Source organism: Anolis sagrei, chromosome 1 (assembly GCF_037176765.1).
Source record: "Anolis sagrei isolate rAnoSag1 chromosome 1, rAnoSag1.mat, whole genome shotgun sequence".
NCBI classification, from domain to species: Eukaryota; Metazoa; Chordata; class Lepidosauria; order Squamata; family Dactyloidae; genus Anolis; species Anolis sagrei.
The window spans coordinates 211,114,316-211,135,660 of record NC_090021.1 but is presented as its reverse complement, the minus strand read 5'-3'; the positions used below and the strand labels follow the sequence as shown (position 1 = coordinate 211,135,660).

The 21,345-nt window shown below is 35.6% G+C and overlaps 1 protein-coding gene across 6 annotated transcripts in view; it reads right to left on the bottom strand.

Moving 5' to 3' along the window:
* Positions 1-21,345, bottom strand: part of LRP1B (LDL receptor related protein 1B) — a 1,041,366-nt gene that overhangs the window by 207,736 nt on the left and 812,285 nt on the right. For all 6 annotated transcript variants that reach the window (XM_067472799.1, XM_067472815.1, XM_067472824.1 and 3 more), the window contains exons 24-31: positions 19,927-20,124; positions 15,976-16,180; positions 12,959-13,123; positions 10,168-10,412; positions 5,393-5,524; positions 3,698-3,925; positions 2,396-2,570; positions 1,102-1,196 (exon numbers count right to left, since the gene is read on the bottom strand). In XM_067472799.1, coding sequence (XP_067328900.1) covers positions 1,102-1,196; positions 2,396-2,570; positions 3,698-3,925; positions 5,393-5,524; positions 10,168-10,412; positions 12,959-13,123; positions 15,976-16,180; positions 19,927-20,124 — 1,443 coding nt within the window. The remainder of the gene's footprint in view (positions 1-1,101; positions 1,197-2,395; positions 2,571-3,697; positions 3,926-5,392; positions 5,525-10,167; positions 10,413-12,958; positions 13,124-15,975; positions 16,181-19,926; positions 20,125-21,345) is intronic.

Here is a 21,345-nt window from a genome sequence, read left to right as displayed (position 1 = left end):
AAGCATCAGGAAGCCAAAAATTAATGATTATGGGTATTGCTCTATTATTGTTATATTCATGTATGTACCATGTTTTTCCAATAAACAAGAGTAAACTATTATTTATATAGAAGCTTAAAAATAGCAAACCCATACATTCGACAATCTGGGATCTTCAGAACCAAGTAAAGCTTGTTAAGAAAACTAGCAAATTGGATTCTCCACACATCATTGGAATCAGTCAAGAAATGTTTTGTTGTATTATGATTTAAGTTTAAAGATTCTACAAAATGGCACTAGTTGGCCACTTTGGCTGTATAAAAATATCTGGAAGAATTTTATTTATTTATTTATTTATTGCTTTATTTATTTATTGCTTTATTGACGTTATTTATTGCTCACTACACACACACGCACATCACATACATCCATCTCCAGAAAATGGAGAAAATTACTGTTAAAGATTACCTACATACATATGTTTACAAAATATGCATTTCATGTGTGTGTGTGTGTATTTGTGTGGACTTACCTTTTTTCAAAAAATTAAGAATCTTCCATATTTTAAAACATTTTCACTATTTTAAATTCTTAAAACTACAGGAATAGCAAAGGAGAGGATTTGATAATTGTCATGCTCAATAGTACATTGCACTTAATTTAATTAAGTATTAGACATGGCAAACATGAGACTATGCAAAAAATAATAAATTATGCAATAAAAATGAATAATGTTGTAATTTTATTTCCCAATGGGAAAAACATATCTACTCTTGTTCCACACAGTAGGACTTGTAGATATCAAAGATATAATTATGAATAATTCACAACACTTAGTGCCACTCTAATAATATAATCTTCCTCTGTGGAATTTGTAGTAAAACTAGCTATAACTGCCACACTCAGTGTTTGCGAGCTTATTATTCATCAAACCAAATACCTGTGCATTGGCCTTCCAGGTGCATGATAACCTCTCAGCTTTTGGATTCCCAGGTAGGCAAAAAAGTGAATTAATTTTTCTTACTTCAATTTCAAACATTGCACCAAAAAACTTTTCCTTAAAGAATATTTATAAAAAGACGGTGATTTTCTTAAAATGAACGTAATTATATCAGTATTTACCAATGGGATCTTTTTGATTCTGAAACAGTATTTTGCTGTTGCTGCCATCCATATTTGCCATATTAATAGTGTTTCCATCAGTCCAGTAAAGTTTCCTTAATGATAAACAAACAAATAAAAATATTAAAAATACAGCTGCATTTAAATATCATCAGGTTAGAAGATTACACCATCCTATCAAATTTTGTTTAGTTGAAGCTGAGTTCTAACTGAGTGCCACTATACTAGCAGGTCTCTCTTCTAAAACCTTTCAGACACTTGGAAATATCACTGCACCATTATTTACATTTTTAAAATTTCAGTTGTAAAAAGTCAAATTAGTTCTCTGAATGTGCACTACTTCTTTAAATAAATATCACTATATCTAATACAATAATTAGGCTTGCTGCTGCTGTGTTGTTGTTGTTGTTGTTGTTGTTGTTGTTGTTGTTGTTGTTGTGTGTCTTTAAGTCATTTCCAATTTAAGGCAACCATAAATTGACCCTGAGCACTTCTACACTGAACATATAATCCAGACTGGAAACAGTTTGGGAGGAACCGGTTCTGCTACACGGGTAATTGGATTGCCATGCCTGGAACCAGTTTGAGGACAGGAAGGTGATTACATTTATCATGGAAACTGGCATCAAACCACTTTGCAGGATTCCCTCCCCTCCCCTCCCCTCATTTCCAGGAGAGATGTGAATCAGCAGACTGGAAGCATATATGGTGGGAAAAAAAGAAAGTGGCAATCAACAGCAGAGACAACCAATTACCCATCCCAGGAGGTCAATTATCCCCCAGGCGTCCAGCTGTGCCCTTGGGATGGTTTTTGGCATTCCTTATTATGGGTTGATTTTCTATAATGCAATTCACATTTTGCAGGGCCGATTTCACTCTGAATCTGGGAGATGCTGGCATCTGCTGCAGAACATTTTTTTGACAGAACATGGACTTTCTTGTGACTTTTTAATAGTTTGATTCAATACATTGTAAAATATCGCTGCCTCTTTCAGATTCTGATGTATCATATAACTTCTGAAAAGTAATTCAACCTTTTTTTGATAAAATGACAGGGAGCAAGCATTAAAACAGCATGGAGGTACCTCCCTAATGAAGACAAAATGTGTACAGGATGCTTGCTTGCAATGTCTTTCTCCACATTTCTGGGAAAGATTAATTCCTTAATATTCCGGATGTCATAAAATATACTGTTTTCATGGAGTCTCTAGTTCCCATGAGAAAGTCATATGCAAAATAATGCAAACTAGGTTTACAATGACATAACAGAACTGTGATAATAATGATACCTTACCCTTTCGCTGGGTGAACAGCAAGGCACTGTGGTTTATCGATTCCATGTATAATTGAGGTTTTTAAAGAGCCATCTAAATGTGCAACATTAATTTGTGTTTCATCAAATTCTGAGCTAATCCAATATAAATTACGTGATAACCAATCAACTGCTAATCCTCGAATGCTTTGAATATCTGTAAAATGTAAAACAGATTTTTTAAAAGGGTGATGTATTGTCCCGTCCCAAATTATCTATCTAAAATAAAACTTTGTTTTTGAAATGTGGATGTCTGCCTTTTCAATTATTTAATGTATTTTATGAGTATGAAACATATTTGATCTCCAGTTTGTTTTGTACATACAGCACCAAACTAACTCTGAAGTTATAAAGAGGAAGACCCAATTTTCTGACTTTTGTCAGGCATTGTTTACAGAGTTTTCTGGCAAATGTGTGAAATTACTAAATTGCATTGTGAGAAAAGTAAAGAATATAAAAACAGCTTTAAGATGGGTTATGTGTGGCAAGAAGGCAGGGGATAAACATACATTTCCTCTTTTTCTCTTTTATAACAGCAGTCAAAGAAAACAAGCAAATTATAAAATGCGGTTCCTATTAAATGACTTAAGGATAAGTACTATTGCTAAATAGAGTCAACTGTAAACTATGGCTTTTACCTTTACATTTTGTTAGTATTGGTGTCAATCTTTGTTCTATGTATTTTAACATCTGCATTTTAATTGTATTATATTTTAGCTGTGTTGTACCCCACCTTGAGCTGTGAGGAGAGGCAGGTAAGAAATCATCACCATCATTTGGAGAGGAATTGACAAAAATATCTCCTACTACCACCAATGGAAGTACTGTGTTTGCAGAATTTCGTAGTATACTGTAGATCCTTTGATTAAGCTCTTGTCTTCGTCAAGTCAATACATATTATAGTTTTATGAGGACAATTAGAATTCAAAATCTAATTCGTTTTCAAATAACTACAAGTCTTTTTCAAAGAAGCAGCCAAATATATGTTGCTATTTGGCGCAATTAATAGTTATTTTTATTAAACAGGATCATAACATTTATTATTTATTTATTTATTTGGGGTTCTTATAGCGGCTTACAGCAGCAAGGCACAATTTGATGCCTGCATCATAAAACAAGTGTACACAAAATTACATCAATCAATTAACAACAATTCATACATAAATTCATACATTAATCCCATAAAACCAATAAAATCAATAAAAACCCCATACAAACCCATTTGCCAGCAAAGCAGACACTATTCCATGTAAAAGTTAGTAATATTAATGATTTATGATTTACCTCTTGATATGACAGTTTCTAAACCAGTGCCATTAATGAAGGCCCTTTTTATTGTTTGTGTCTTCACATCAGTCCAGTATAAGCGTTCTTCTGCAGTATCAAAATCTACAACTGTTACATCATCGATATCAGGAACTGTGAAAGCTGTTATATAGTTGAAATATGGATTCTCTATGTCAACACCTCTTATTTCTGAACGCCTTGCATAAAGAAGAAATTTTTTCATTTCTGTGAAAATAAGAAGTGTTACTTCTTAGATTCAAATCAGTAGAATTGAATTATGAATACTTCTTTAACCTGGTTGCTCTAATAAAAATTACAATGTTCAGAGATATAAATATAGATAGAGACAGATATGTAACTTGAGTACACTTGTATTTATGTGAAAAATGAAAAGCCAAGAAGCATATATAACCAAAGATAGCTCCCTTTGTCCCTTTACTTTACAGAAAATCATGCATGTTTGCTTTCAAACAACAACAAATCAGTAAGATATAATTTAAAATCTAAGGGAACTGACAAATCCTGTTAAAAGATATAAAAGTTTATGCTAACAGTAAAATTTGAATTAATCCAAGAAACATGTTATTTGTGAAATGCATGAGCTATGAAAGTAAGACTTATTGAATTCATCATTCTGCTGTTTAAATGAAGAAAGCCAATTCCCTCCATCTGTAAGAGCAGAGTATAATTTTAATAATGGGATATTTTTGAAGTCCCTCATTTCTAGTCAAAAACAACATATAGGCACTTAACAATAATGTTTGTATAAAGAGAGTGGATTCAGGAAAGTAGAATGGAAGTTATTATTTGTAGCTTCCCTCACTATTCTTCTCCACTGTCGTCTCCGGCATCTCCAGGAATTTGTTTTGGACACCTCAGGTAAAAGCCTGACAGGCCCCACATTTTTGGGACTGTCTGGAAGCACCCTCAGTGTTGTCTTCAATGCAAGGGGATGTGCATACACATGCATAGTATATTTAATTCACCAAAGCGAAAAAGAAACTTAGTCACATTTGTTTTTGTACACTGAAGGTAAAGATCTAACAAAGAGGCAACAGACTGTTTCTAATATATTTAATAAATAAAATAATAGAAAAAATCAGAAATGAATACCATTTTCTTTAACATATTCAGGTTATGTAATATTGATTTCTAGTTTTTATCCACTAGATGTCATTACATAATGATAATAAATTATCACCATATTTATTTTATTTTAAAACAGCTACAGAAGGATAAGCAGCAGATATTTCAGAGTTATTTAAATATCTGCAACTATATTGTGGCACAGTATTTGGATCAAATTTCTTAGAACATGTCTGTTTTAAAAGCTATTTATGAAGTCATCTGCAGAAAAAATAGGTTTCAAGTAAACTACTATGCATGTACTTTCCCATTATTCCATTTACCTCCTTTTTCATTTTCTGATCTTGTGTTTACCACTGCCCAAACATTTTTTTCTGCAAAGTAAGTTTACAGAACCACGTTTACATTTGAAATAAAAACAACAACATTGTTTACACTCAAAAAAGAAAGAAAAAAGTAAAAGTAAACAAGGAAATAATTAACAAAGCCTGACAAGCTAGATACATTTAACCGTGTGTTTGTTCAACTGGAGTCACAATCAAAAGGGATCAATAGAGATCCTTATAGGAACAAATAAATAAACAAAGAAATACATAGAAAACTTACCATAGCATGTCTTTCTGTCTGTAGACAGCTTCATGAGATGAGGGCATGCACATGCAGCGCTTCTGTTGTGATTTATGAGACACATATGAGAGCATGGACCTCTACCATTGTTAGCAGCACAAGGATTGGGAGCTGGAATGACAAACATAAACTGAGATGCTTATTTCATGAATAAGTTCATCATATCTACATATATGATGAAGGGAATGGGGGAAAGGTAATATTCCCCTATATTCCAGTAATCACTTTTACCATCCATCACTTTTACCATCCATCAGAAAGAACAACATGGGACATGGCAGGAATACCTGTGAACTGAAAATCACAACATACTATCACACTGAGAGATAGTCTGTTAGATTTTTTTCTGTTTATTCAAACAGCTCTATCCTATGCATTATAATGGGATTTCAGGATACCCTACAGTATTGTATGAACAATTGTAAACACCTCCAGATTAAAACCATAAATAACTTAAACAAGAGAAAAAACATATTAATCATAGTAACAGTTAAATAGACTTTAAAAGCTACAATTTCAAATCATGTAAATGTACACTTTGAAATAAATTAGTCCCTAAAGGTTTTAATAAAAATATTATGTTTTTACTCGGCACCGTAAGGAAAGCAATGCTGGTGCCAACCACAGCTGAGAAAATCTTCCACATATCTTGCCATTTTAGTTTGATCCCACTTTTGGGACATAGAGGGGGACCTGTCCTGCAAACTTCAATAGCCAGCTAGGTACAGTATATACAGGGTGATTCAAGAAGATGGACCTGATGTGAAATTGTTATACCTCTCCTACCACAAACTGTCCATGAGTGAAAGTCTTACCATTTAAAAAGTTGGAGCACACAGTTTCAAAGGATTACTACTAGATATCTGTCCCAAAGCACAGACGGCCCCTAACTCTAGTCACTTGCAAAGTGGTGGTCCCACAACATAAATCCCAATGAGTTATTCTCCATTTGCAGAATTATTTTTCAGATTTGTTTCTGTCTCAAAATGAGTAGTCAAACCTGCTAACCTGATAGCTCATTAAACTGTCCGTAACTTTTTGTGCAAATGTAACCTTTTCCCATGCTGAAATATAATGCTTTGACATTGGATTAACCATTTTGAAAGTACTTCTTTTCATATTGAGGTCCCAGGCTTTCATGAACCATGATAGGAACAGCCCAACATGTATCATTCATAGCTAGCTAGCTAGATAAATAGATAGATAGATGATAGATGTTACGACTGTGATATTATAGTAAGATTAAAAATCAGTTAATGGAACCTGAAGACTTTTTCATTGTCATTGTCTACATTTCCCAATACACCTTAGTAAAGGAAATTATTGGAGCTCCATCTATACTGCAATATAGTGCAGTTTGAACTGGATTATATGGTCAATGTAGACTCATATAAAGCAGCTTGAACTGCATTGAAGCGGACTATATGAGTCTACACTGCCACATAATCCAGTTCAATCTACATTATAATAACTGTGTAGATGGACCTGGGAAATGACCCAGGAATGTTAGGACATGTTTCATTCACTCATCCTTATTTCCCACCAAGGAGAGTGAAAGAGCAAACTAGGTAGGAGCAGAAGACATAAGCATCTCTGGAGAGGAACTGTCATTTTGAGTAAAACATTGGAAAGTGCCTTTTGGTAAGCAATCTCTTTAGAGATTTGATCTAGGCCAGTGACTCCCAGTGCCCACTGGAGTGTTAAAGAGTATCTCCAAGTACACTCAAGCAACATATCTGTAAATAAACTCAAACATTCAGACAAAAGAAATAAGCACTGTAAACCTTTGATGACAGCTTGCCTGAATCCAAGTTAAGTGCTCTACCACTCAAAGCTCTCACTGGTGAAGCAAGAATAACAATGTAATTAAAGTGTCAAGTCCTCAAAGTCTGAAGATGGTAGAGAAGCCAACATGACACAACCTACACCCAGGGTTTTATCCTATCTGGGGGATATATAGGTCAAATTCCCAAATAGCTGGGGGATATCTATGTTAAAGTCCTGGCCTCAAACCTTGTTGCTGAGACAACTTTTTCCTCAGAAAGATAAAATAAAGTCTGTGTTGAGATGCTTTCTTACTACCACATCGAAAAAGAAGAAGAGGAGGAGGAGGAGGAGGAGGAGGACAGTGATGAGAAGGAAGAAAGATAATTTGTAAGACTATATACATGCCTCTTAGTTTGAGTCAAAGAAAAAGAAAAATCATTGGTAATTCCAAAGAAAATAAATTAAGGAATTTTTCTTTTCCATTTTTAAAAGATTATTCATAAAAGTTTGCATCTCATTAGACAGAACAATAGCTTTTCCTCGTTACCATTTCTCAAAGCAAACTCATCAGTACAGGCTACAAATTATTAACAGACTACACAAAGAACTATATAGAGTTTCAAACATGATAGTCTTATTTTTTAAACTTGTGGTGTAAGGCCACAGTTGTAGTGAACTAGAACATTTTTCCTAGACCTAAATATCTTCAAAAACTTTACATGGAATTGGTTTCAGTAGTGGTTAATAATATGTACTGAGCCTGCTTGTAAAAACTGCATGGCAATATGATGTGATACATACATTCCACATCCTGGTTATTATATGGGCAAGTCTTGGATTGTATAGGACTCCTGCAAATTTACCTTGAAGCACTTCAGATGGGAACACATTGCACCTTGCCTTAGATAACAGGCAGTGATATTTAACTATAGTCAAATTCATAAGATGATTTGCTTCATGGAGAGGCCCCGCATAGCGTATACTTAGGGCACTTGGGAAACAGGAAACATATGAGTGAGAACACAGCCTCCAGAAGGCAATGTCCCACAGTCTTTGTTTAATAGATTTCAGTGCCATGTCATAACCCACATGAGATAAGAGGGATGAAGAAAGGGCAATAGAAGAGATTTTTAAGAGTTAAGCTTGAACTAGTTGCTAGTGCAGTGGTTCTCAACCTGTGGGTCCCCAGATGTTTTGGCCTTCAACTCCCAGAAATCCTAACAGCTGTAAACTGGCTGGGATTTCTGGGAGTTGTAGGCCAATACACCTGTGGACCTACAGGTTGAGAACCACTGTGCTAGTGTAATCATCATGGGAAAGGTGGTGAATCAGATCTGAGCTAGTCTGAAAACACTGACCCTGAGCCAATATTTAAGGGCCCACCACCAAGCTCCTGTTGGAACAGCTTTGAAGAACTGTCATATAAGTGAGCCTCTATTGACAGCTTTATAGTTAATGAGGACTCTGGTATAGGCTTTGTAGTCCTGGGTATTTTTGGTAGTGTGATTCCACAGCTGGGTAAAAGGGACTGCAAGACTGCCTCTACACTGCAGAATTAATGCTGTTTTGGACCACTTTATCTTCCATGGTTCAGTGCTATGGAATCCTGAGATTTCTGGTTTGATGAAGCAACAGCACTCTTTGGTGGAAAAGGTTAAAGAACTTGTAAAATTACAACTCTCAGGATTTCATAGCAGTTAAAATGTTGTCAAACCACATTAATTCTACAGTATAGAAGCACTCTTTTAGACTGAAGATGTATTATTATTATTATTATTATTATTATTATTATTATTATTAGGTTTTAATTAGTCTTATCTGTGAGTTTCATTGATCCTGATTCCAGAAGAAAGCCGGCATATGAATCAGCAAATGAATATAAAATAGAAGATTGAGACAGATAGAGCTTTAAGATGGCACAACATGCTCTTAATAGCACATCCTGTCACAATCAATAGTCGGCCATCCTTTTCCATGTGTTAGTGTTTTGGGAGATGTATCTGTGCTTCTGAACAGCCTGTTTTATGGCAGAAATTACATAGTAAGACTGGAGGCTTAACACTTTTGGCCTATGGCTGCCCACCATTGAGCCATATACAAAGAGTGGACCCTATAATAATAGAGTCATTTCCTTATTTGTATTCCTTTACAGGCACAGATGGCCCTGACTGACCCACATTTCCAGACAATCTTTCTGTCTTTCTTTCAGTTTCAGCTTGCACATAACAACAACATCCTTCTTCCTTTCCTTTCCTTTTTTTCCTTTTTTTCTTTTTTAAGCTATTACTTTTTGCTATGCCTTTGAAAGCAGCTTGGCTGACAAAATACAACAGGTGTCAGTTTTCCCAGCAGTGTATTTTCTCTTCTCCTAAAAACTGTGACTATTTCATTTCTGCCAATTAGGTATCTTTTAAAGGCATAGAAATCATAACAGGAGAGTTGTGGAAAAATAGAGGTCAGCTTCCCACAATTTAGAAAGGTGACCGCTAAAGCACAACAGGGTTTACACCCAGGAGACTGGTTGCCTTAAGTGTTACCACCACCCAAAACTAATGAGTTACCTTCACTTCTCCTGCCTTAATGCTTTTGGAGAGGAAAAAGTTGGTATACACCTTGAAAAGAAACCCATGCAATAGATGCTGCCTAACAAAATAATTATTTGAATAGAATTATTTCAATTATATTTTGTATACTCTTGGACAGAAGTTATTTTCATACTAAATACCACACCCCCTCAAAAAAAAAAAAGAAATCATTAAGATAATAATAAGGTTATTCAGAAATTCCCATTTTATGCAGACAAGGACCACAAAGGAAGAAACATTGAAATCATTTCATAAGCTGTATTTCCATGTCAATATAAGTCAAATTAATCAATAAGTCATCATCATTACCACTGAGATTTCCATTCAAATTGCTAATATTTACCATCTAAACTAAGTATGAGAAATATTATAGCAAACAGTTTATCAGAAATGTGAATTTACCTTGTGGTTGTCGGCTTGGGTGATAGATTTGCAGATCAAAAGGCTGTGCACTAGTTTTTTGTATCACACTAACATTTTGACCTGTCCACTTATTGGCTTTTGATAATGTGTTTGTTCTCCAGTCTGTCCAATATACTTCACTCCCAAATAAGGACACGGCAAAGGGGTGAGAAAGATATTCATGACCTCGTATAATTTCAATCATGCCAGTCCCATCATACAGTGCTGAATAAATAGCATCTGACCTGAAAGATAATCCGAACAAAAACCCATTCACCACAATAGTTCTACAAATCAAATATGAGGGGGAAAGTTGTAGTTAATTCAGATGCCTTATAACTTTACTTTGGATATTTAAACAAATATGAAAAGTGTGTGATGTCATTTGATTGTTTGGGGAAGGGGTATCTTTCAGCATCAGAACTCATGATTTGCAAGAAAATGGTTTCAGGTGCCAACCCTGGAATATGTAAGTAGAAATATGAAAACACCACCTCAAGAACTCCCACTAGTGTGGTGGAGGCTCCTTCTTTGGAAGCTTTTAAACAGAGGCTGGATGGCCATCTGTCAGGGGTGATTTGAATGCAATATTCCTGCTTCTTGTCAGGGGTTGGACTGGATGGCCCATGAGGTCTCTTCCAACTCTTTGATTCTATGATTCTAATCATTAGAAACGATATTTTAATTGTCTTCAAATAATTTCTGACTTATGTCAACTCTGAGGAAACCTATCATGGGGTCTTTTATGCTAGATTTATCTGGAGGAAGGAACACTGGAGGAAGGACACTGAGAGAGTGTCACTTGCCCAAGGTCACCCAGTTGGTTTCCATGACTTAGTGGGGATCTGAAATTTACTCTGCAGAATAGTCCAAGGTTCAAACAACCATAAAGCTTATTTATTGGTTAGATGCATGCAAACCCATAGCTAATGGGTGTATGTTTTACTGGCACAACACCCCCAATCCCGAAAAATAATCAGGTTTTTAAAAATTCTTGTTTACTAATAAATTTAAATTGGTTAACCAAATCCCCATGCAAAGTCCAGAAGAAGCAAAAATTAAAATTCTTCCAGAACTGCAAGCACTATCTCAATTTCGATAATTTATTCACACTATCATTATCTATCTTCCGACCAATTAACATTGCAACAGCAGCAATAGCCAACATAGTGGAAGTGACCGAGTTTTGACGTCACAGATATTTAATCAAGATCTGCAGCATGAAGACGACATAAGATATCAAAATCAGTCTCCCCGGGTTAAACTCCAAAAGAGAAATTTAAGTTTAAATACAATGTATGACGTTTTCAGGAATATAACAACTATGATCATTTGTGCTTCCTTTAAAAGTTTATATTTTAATTTCTCTTAAACTATCAAGTATTTTTAATAACTAGGTACCAGATTAAAGGAATATTATGTAATTTGTAAAACCATAATAAAATGTGTAGGTCATTTCTATTCCAATTTAATGTGAAAATATATGTATATATGTATCTATTAATATTATCATTATGTTTACTTATATCCCATTTTTCTCTCTATATGGAGACTCAAAGTGGCTCACAACTAAAAGCATTGCAATACAACTTAAAATATGCAAATATAGAAGTATTAAAACACTATTAAACATCATTAAAAGCATATAAAATCACAGCAGCCCTTGATAATCTTTAAAAACTTCTTAAAATACCTACCTGAATAAAAAGATCAGGAGACACTGACCTGAAAAGTCATCTTGAAACTGCAGCTATGAATGCCCTGTATATTAGTACTCAAATACAGAATGAACTAACAGACATTTGTGGTGACAAGATGGTCAAAAAATGTTGAAAGATGCAATGCATCAGTGTTTCTCTGTTTTGGTAGATGAAATTTTGGATAAGAGTACCTGGGATTGGTTGTGCGGGGAACTGCAATCTCAGGGGCAGCCCCCATAGCCATTCTGCTTCCATGGACTCAGGCAGCCCCTGGAGGTGGGATGGCAGTGCTAACCTCTACTTATCAAGGCTGGAGGCTTCTTGTTGCTCAGTGATGTGTCTAAATGATACAACAGAACTCTGGAGGAGGAATTCTCTCCCCCCTCATGACCTCTATCACATCATTTAGAATACCCCACAGAGTAAGGATAAGCCTCCGTCCTTGGTAAGGAAGTTTTTATTGTTTTTGCAGATAGTGAAATGAGTGGGGATGGGTGGCAATGCACACCTGTGCCAACAAAGGTTTGGTGTGGGTGAGTGTCTTGCCACCCTTTCACTGAAAAGGCAGACTTTTCGCCCCCTGTATTGCCTACAATTGCACAGAGAGCTGAATTTAAAATTCTGGTTCTCTGTGAATTGGGTCAGTGTAGAACATTCCTGTGACAGAGGATTGAGATAGTTTATCTTATTAAGCATAAGATGAAGGCATAGCTGATTTCTTGCTCTCCTTTTTAAAAATCTATTACTAATTGCTTCAAGAAATGGCTTTTGAATCAGCTTCTCCTCATCTTCTATATTATTAAAATTCAAACCCATTCCCCAATATGGAGTATTAAGCTTGAATCTACTCTAAAATATGAATTAGTTCAGATCCAGCCCAGTGTCTTGTTCATGGCTTCCAATTTCCCTTTAACCATTCAAATGATTTCATCCAAAAGTTGGGTTTTCTGAGTGAGTACTGACACAATTACATTGGAACTGGATAGCTACTTCCAGAAATGTCACACAAAGAATAAAATGCAGTTGCTAATTTTGCTTTGACTGATGTATACATGGCATAAACAAAAATGTATGTATTATTTATTTATTACCTAGCATCTGTCCATACTATTCGTTTTTCAAAATGATCAACAGTAAGGCCATTGGGCCATGCTCCACTATCCATGTCTTTATATATAATCTTTCTTCCTGCTCCACTCATTGAAGCAGATTCAATGCGAGGAAAACTAGCATCCCAATCTGTCCAAAACAGGATTCTGAGTGACATAAAGAAGAAAAGGGAAAATAAAGTTTGCATTAGAAGATCAAAAAAATTAAGAAAGAACATAAATAATATTTATCCAACAGAAGTTTTAAAAGACGTATAATTATAACAGAAGCCTTGGGTAAGCATTACATTTAAAAACATTTTTTTTCCATAAAAAGCAGCTAAAACAATATCAATACTTAGTTCTTCAGCTTCAGATTAGCTATACTACATTTGAATAAACTTCCTTTGATTTGATTATGGAGCTAAAGCTCACATTCAGGCAGTTATGCATACACATATGGCAGGACACAGACAGTTAATTTGTTTTGTTGGTAAAGATAAACATGATCTTTGGTGAAAACAGCATTATCCGACAACCTTCACACTGAATGGGATTTTTAAGGTTGTGCCTCTTTTAAGATATTCTTAAATATTCCCCATGGTTGCTGTGCATATTGTGGCACATATGCTATTACACATATTTGTGGCAGTCAAAGTCACCAGGAAACATTGAAACAGTATTATCTCCAGATTCCTTTTATCCCAGACATAATGGAATATGTTCACTATTATGGGGCTCTCGTACTTCCTGCATATCTGGATCGGTTTAAGAAAAGTATAGGACATGGCCATATTTGGGATCTTGAATGCAGATAATCTATCCCAGAGCTCTGAAAATCCCAGGAATTTGCCCTCCACCCATCAAATACTAAAACATATTCACAAAAGGGGGGGGGGGTCATAGGGTTAACAAACAGCTGCTTCAAAATGTTGTATTTGCAAGAGTTTTACTAGATTACAGAACAAAGTTACTCCAAACTTGCAGGAAGGCAGGGAGTGTGGAGGGGTCCTAATATTGGTTCCAAAAACAATGATTTTTTTTAACCTAACCTACTTTTGTAAATAAACTGTTTTTATATTGGCTTGCACACTGAATTTTCTTCAGTGTCATATGTTCCCATATTACTTTATAATATCACATCATACTTTGAGATAAGTGTCTTAAATTACAATGACAGGATAAATGTGAAAAAGTTAAGATACAATCTATACAATCGATATAATCGATATAATCTAAAGTAATTGAATATACGCACAAACTAGACAAATGATTACATACAACTGATTAGCAATGGGAAAAGTAATTGCACCACATTCAGTTATTAGCAGTGAATAATCATTTAGTGGGAAAATATTTATTTTTTTATTTATTTTAAAACCTGATTGTGGATAACGTCCATCTCGAAAAATTAATTGCTTATTTTCTCACATGGAATTAATCACAACCATTTTGATATTTTGAGGGTGAAGCAATCCCTGAAATATTTAAAATAGGTGATAACAGAGCACTGTCTAAGGGTCAGGCATAGACATACTTGACTAGCATTTTAAAGAAGGATGACGAGGATGAAATTCGTTTTCTATAAAACTTGATTGCTTGCCAAACTACCACCACAAATATGAAGAATTAGACATTAGAAATAATACTAAGAAAACAGCTAGGCAATAAAACAGTCAAAATTCCATATAATGAATCTGTGGACCTTATACCATTAAGAAATGCTCTGTTTCAATCAGTATGCATCCTGTATTTTTTAAATGACTGATTGCACACTGTATTCAGACAGGATCCATGCTGACCCCACTACACTCAACAGTGCACTTTGACACCTCGCACCATAGAAGGCTGGCTCCTTTACATCCATTTGAAAGACTTCCTATGTCACTCTGTGACATTTTATTTCCTCCCCCCCCCCCCTAAAATTGCTCTGTGACATAGCCTGTACATCTCATGAGATTTGAAAAAATCTCTCCTGCATCTGCACAGTGATAGGTTTGTCTGATCACTACCTTTTGTCATGAAACAAAAAAATGATGTTGCTTTGTTTAGTAATTCAATTTTATGAGGCCGGACTTGAGGCAATTCAGAGATAACAGCAGCTTCTGTCAGCACTACTTCTCCTTTTCAGAAGGCATAACAGATATTATTTTCAAGCATTTGCTGATTATGTGGCTGGAGCAGATGGTGCCCTTATATGGGAAGGGACCACCCAAGAGCCAAGGTGATGCTAGCTGAGGAAAGAATTTAGGAGGTTTTTGAAGCAGTATAGCTAATTAAGAAAAAGAAGCAACAAAATCTGTGTCACATTTTTTTTATTACATTGCCAAGTTTTTCTGTTATATAAAAAAACAATTGACACACAGATGAATATTTACCTCCTTGACTTCTTTTAATTAACGTTCTGTTACACATACAGATACAACAGAGGGAGAGAAAAAACCCAAAATTCATTTAAAAATAATGTTAAAAGTGAGATCTCTTGGTAATCCCAGGGATATTTACCTTTCAACATCCAAAACAGAAAGGGTGGCTTCTTCCATCGTGAACAGTCTAGGGTCAGGAGACTCCACCCCCAGACATGCTCCCAAATGACAAGCTGACAGGATGCATACTAATTTCCCAATCACACATAAAAACAGCACTTCAGCAATTGAAGGAACCATAGTATTATTATTATTATTTTACAAAAAGCACAATTAGAGTTCCATGTGCAAATAATCCCTTTCTTCATCATTTTGCAGGTTCCGATGGAATACTGACAGGATAGGGCAAGCTTCATGTGATGGGACCCGTTCGAAATTGTTCTCAGTCTCAGAAACAGAGTACATTCTAATGTAATAAGGTCCACAGATTAAGATTCCAAAAGCCTATCTGCCAGAACTGACTTTTATCTCATTCTTTAAAAATAGACTCAGTTATTGCCAGAGATGAGGACAAAAGAAAAAAAATCCTACCATATGTTAGAAAAAAAATACTCAGTTCAACTGTAGATAAACATTGAGAATACATTTAATTACCCAAATCTAGGATCCAAAGCAATAGCCCTAGGATGTTCCATGGCACCTGCTATTAATGTAGTCCTCAGTGTGCCATCTAATTTAGCTACTTCGATTTGATCCAAATTGCTGTCTATCCAGTATATATTGCCAGCAATCCAGTCAACAGTGAGGCCTTCAGGGGTAGCTAAACCATGCTGGACAACAACTTCAATGGAGCTTACGCCTGTGAAAACATATTACAAATGTTTTTAAAATGCTGAATAGCATTTCAATAATTATGCTTTAAAACATTGCAATAATATTAAAAAAATATGATGTATATTATAAATCAAAGTCTTGCCACAAATACCGTATCAAATATTTCCAATTATAAAAAAAGTTATGAACATAATTTCAAAACTGAAATCTTACCCCATAATTACATAAACAATAAGAAATATCAAGTTTGTTGGGTTTTTGGAAGACACTAGGGAACAGGAATTTCATTACCATTATTATCATTAATATGTATCTAAATAGATACAGTGTACTTTTATGTAAAATATTTATACCACACTACACAGCCAGATAGGCATTCACAACGGCTTATATATAAATAAACACAAAGCCTTAGGTTATATACAACATCAACAACTGTTTTCATTTAATATTAATATGCTTTGATAGCAAATAAATTTCAGAGTGCTAATCAGCTTATCTAACTTTCTACCACTTCTAGTGTGCATGAATTGAACTGTTAAAGATAGGGATCTGTTATCATCTCCCCTCTCCCACTGGCTGCCCCTGTGCATGAAGGTGGTCTTTAAATTATTTGTGACTCAGGTTGTGGATGCATCTACACTGTGGAATTAATAGTTTGTCACCACTTTAACTGTCATGGCTCAATGCTATAGAATCCTGGGATTTATAGTTTGGTGAGGCATTGCCACCCTGGCAAAGAAAGCTACATACCTTGTAATCTATAATCCCCATGATTCCATATCATTGAGCCACAAACTGCTATAATTATAGTGTACATGCACCCCACATCTACATGGGCCAAAATATGGATTCAGCTTTCAAGTTCTGTGGCAAGTCTACATGACATGGCTGCATCCAGTGTAAGGGGAAGTGAGATTTTACCTGGAACTTCAAGGAAATTGGAGAATGATCCTGGTGTTTTGCACAAGTATGGACAGCTGGATTGGGTTGTATTCAGTTTGATCCAGTGCCCACAGCAATGTTGCTGGCCACAAGCATATCTCTCAGTTATGCTGACAATATCATATCTGATGAGGTCACAAGAGGTCACCCAGCCACATGACCAGGAAAAGTGACATCATCATCAGTGGTGACCCAATGTATCCTCAGCTTGGTCATCTATCTGGATGCCAAAAGGGCACCAGTTGACTGCATCTGGGTAGTCCTGGACCAATTTGGTTCAGATTAATTGGGTAAGTGTAGATTCAGCCTCTTGCAGCTGAGGCTTCCCCGCATCTTACCTTCAAGCATTTGGAGCTTGCTCTTCCCTAGGCCCATGATGTGCAGGCTACTCCCAGCAGGAGTGGAGACATGTGCAGGGGCCTGGTGGGAGAGGGGAGGTTATACTAGAGCCCTATGGGCAGCACTTAGCAATGTTCTCTGTGCAAGCAACATGCAGGGTTTCTACTTAATAGTCTAATAAATTAAATGTGAAAAAATATCACTATGGCAGTTTTATTCAAAAAAGTATGGATAAATTTTATAAATGACATGTCTTCCACTGAAAGTAGGGAAACAAATAATAAACTTTCATAACTTCTACAGCATAGTGCTTGGGATATTTGAAATATTAATAGAATAATTACATAGATGTTTTAAAAATGTGTGCAAAATATGTTGTTTGTTGAAAAACAATGAAAACAGAAAAAAAAATAAAAGTGCTGAATCTTTCAGATGCTGACATTGCTTTTTTACAGCAACAACACTCACATCTTTACAGATGTGTTGAGACACCATTTACAAGAAAGTTTGTAAATATTCTTTATAGCCATACTCTAAAGGATGCCAACTGAATCAATCTAGTCTACAATAATGTCTTCTCTGTAAAACAGATAGTCTGGAAATATTGTCTCCCACCATTGACTCTAAGCAACTGAGTTGCTACAAAGCAGACTAAAAAAAAATCTCCCCTACACCCTTTCTCCTGATCCAAAAACGACGGCAGGACCTCTGGCTGAGCAGAAGATAGGACATAAAGGAATTGGGAAAACCACAAACCCAAACACCAACATAAAATTTGTAACAAAAATTTGCAGTCCCATGTTGTCCTGAAGTGTTGCACCTTTATTCCTCACAATTCATGTTTTCTCTTTCCCAGCAAATGAAACACACAAGATGAAAACCTTCTGACTGGAGATTTCAAATCAGCTCTTTTATTATTATTTATTTTGCTCATTTGTTATTCTTTATTCTTTAAGTAGTGGGTAGAATGTAAGTGGAACAGTCTCACTTAGGATGGATAAAAGATCTAGAACTTTAGGAAAGTTACACCTTCACATTGCCCTAACCTGAATGCTTTGAATGCAAGTTTCCTGCTTTATGGACTGGATGGCCCATGAGGTTTCTTCCAACTCTATGATTCTATGAAGGTAAGTTTCTTGGCTTTGAATAAGTGCATTGAGAGGCAGCAGAAATGTATTTAATGGAAGTGGATGATTTCCAAGTACCACAGAAATCTGGGAAGTATTACTTGAACTTAAACTCTCAAATATTTAACCCTTTCCAGACCAACAAGAAAATGCATAAGTAAATTTACTTTTTTTTCAGTTCATGTACATCTTTCTTTCCTTCTGTGCTATTGATGTTTGTGTGCAAAACAAGTCATCATTCACTTGAGCAAAAGAGGGAAAGGGATGGCAAGAGGGATGACAAGTGGTGTGCAGGTCTCTGGAGGAGACAGAACACCCAGAATGTGGGAGAGGAGGTGGAGAAACCTGGGGTAGTTGGATAAGAAGGTAGTAGTGATGGGACAAAGACAAGGGCAGTAGGGAGGGCTGCAGCAGTGGCACTCACTCTGTACACCCCAGAGACCTGCACAGTACTTGCTTTCCCTCCTTCTGCTACTCCCATCCCCTTTCTCCTTTCCACCAAAGAAAGTGAGTGAGGGAACACATATGAAGCCGAGGCTAACTTCCCCCTGCCCAACTGCTGGATAAACCAGATTTAACTGAACACAGCTCACAGTGGACATCAGTGTTAAAAATGGTGTAGGGCAGCAGTGGTGGCAGCACAAAATAATCACATCCGCAAAAAGTTAAATCAACAAATGTAGAGGGACAACTGTACTGTTTTTTTAAAAAAGGCGATTGCATGTATGATTACCAGGGAATCTTTGATATATTTTTTTTGCTTGTAAAAATTATTAACCACTTAAACAATCACATTCCATGTTGGGTGAAATTATGGGAGTGTTTACATATTTGTTGTTCATTGTTAACATTTTTGTACTTTCTTTTTGAAAAAAATCATTTGGGGAAAGAAACCCTTGCTTTTGTCAAAGCAGCATTTTTGCACAGAAAACATTGTGGTTTTGCATCAAATGTGGATCTATAGAGTAATCTAGGAGGCATTTGGCACTGTGGTCAATTTTTTTGTCTTTCATTGAAAGATATATTGCCTCTGTGTGACATTAAATATTTGTTATGTTTCACTAATTCACCAATTGCTGAATGAAATAAGTGAAAGGATATTATGAAAAACATACAGGAGAAAGGAAATAATGACACCAAATTAAGCTTTTGCATGTTTGTATTGGTTATTTAGATGTTCTGGATTATGCAAATACCAGTAAGAAAAATAATCTGAATTGAATTTAGCACATTTACTATTTTTGAGTGAAATTTTCAGTTGAGAATGGGAAAATAATTTGCCCAAAATATAATGGATTCAACGTCATTTTTCAGTTGAGATTTCCCCCCAGAATCATTATAACACAGCTTAATTTCATACCTCCAGATTCTGACAGTTTGCCTCTGTAAATTTTATCTTCTACCACATCTGTCCAGTACAATAAGCTCTGATTGAAGTGGAAATCAAGTGCTATTGTATTTCTTAAACCGGGAACTAACAGGCTATAGTCCCGTTTCTGCAGATCAATCCTTCGGATTTCATGACGAATTGAGAAAATGATGAAAGCTTCAAAAGGATCTGGGAACACAGTATTACATTTTATTGCAACAGAAATAAGTAGGTTCTTTTAGTATTTTCTTTTAAAAAAAACAACTTGATAGTCATTTGGCTAACTCTAACAGATAACTTGTAGACTAATTGTCATTCTCTAAATAAAGAGCAGCAAGCAAGCCTGGGTATTTCACATAGTGACTTCTCACAGCACGAGGAACATTGTGATTTTCCCCTCCAGCCTCTCTCTTACAAAAAGGGGGGAATGTTTAGCACAAAATGCAGTGTTTTCTGCAAAAACAATGGGCAAGATTCTAGATGACCTAATTAGATAAATAATGCCTTTAAGCCCCACCTCTCGATTCCGTCTTACCAGGAAGAAGCCATTGCAAGCGATAGGGATCTATTCTCCTATCGATCAGTGTGTTGCAGATTAACATTTCCACTTCATTCTTCAAGTAAGGTGGAATTTTAATAGGAAGTACACAAGGAAGGTGGGAAAGTCAGTCTGCTCTAATACAACTGATAGGAGAGCAAACAATTGTTGTCCACAACTGCTTGGTAAGTCCGAATTTTGGACTTTTATGATTCCTACATTGTTCAATATATCAGGATCATGAATACAAATGACTCATGAAAGCTTAAGTCTAGGTTACACATTCATAACTGCTATCATGAATTTCACTCTTTGTCCTTTGTATAAAATATTTTGTGCAGAAAACACAAAAAAAGCAAAAAGGGTTACCTGTACTTCTTTGCCAAAGAAAAATCTTATACTGTGTAAGCAACACACACATTCTTAATGTTGGTTGACTATTTAGTTGACTAAACACAATTGATATGCTTCTCACTTAGATCTTGGTTTCAGGATGGTTCCAGGGTAGAAAAGAAATTCCAAGGCAATCATAAGTGTGCAGAAGATCAGAATTTCTTCTCACATTTTTCTAAAATACATATTTCATCCCAGATCCATCATCTCTAAAACATTCCATTGATATCATTAACAGAAAAATCCAATTTAAAAATCTTAATTTTGGTCCATAGTTCTAATAAAATACATTTGCTTCCTAAGGAATTATGTTCTAACAAGATTAACTAACCAACTCTGAGGATGCTTGCCATAGATGCAGGTGAAACGTCAGGAGAAATGCCTCTAGAACATGGCCATATAGCACGAAAAAACTCACAAGAACTGAACAAGAATATTCTTTTGAATATCTCAGCAAATTGTTTCATAGTAAATTGAGA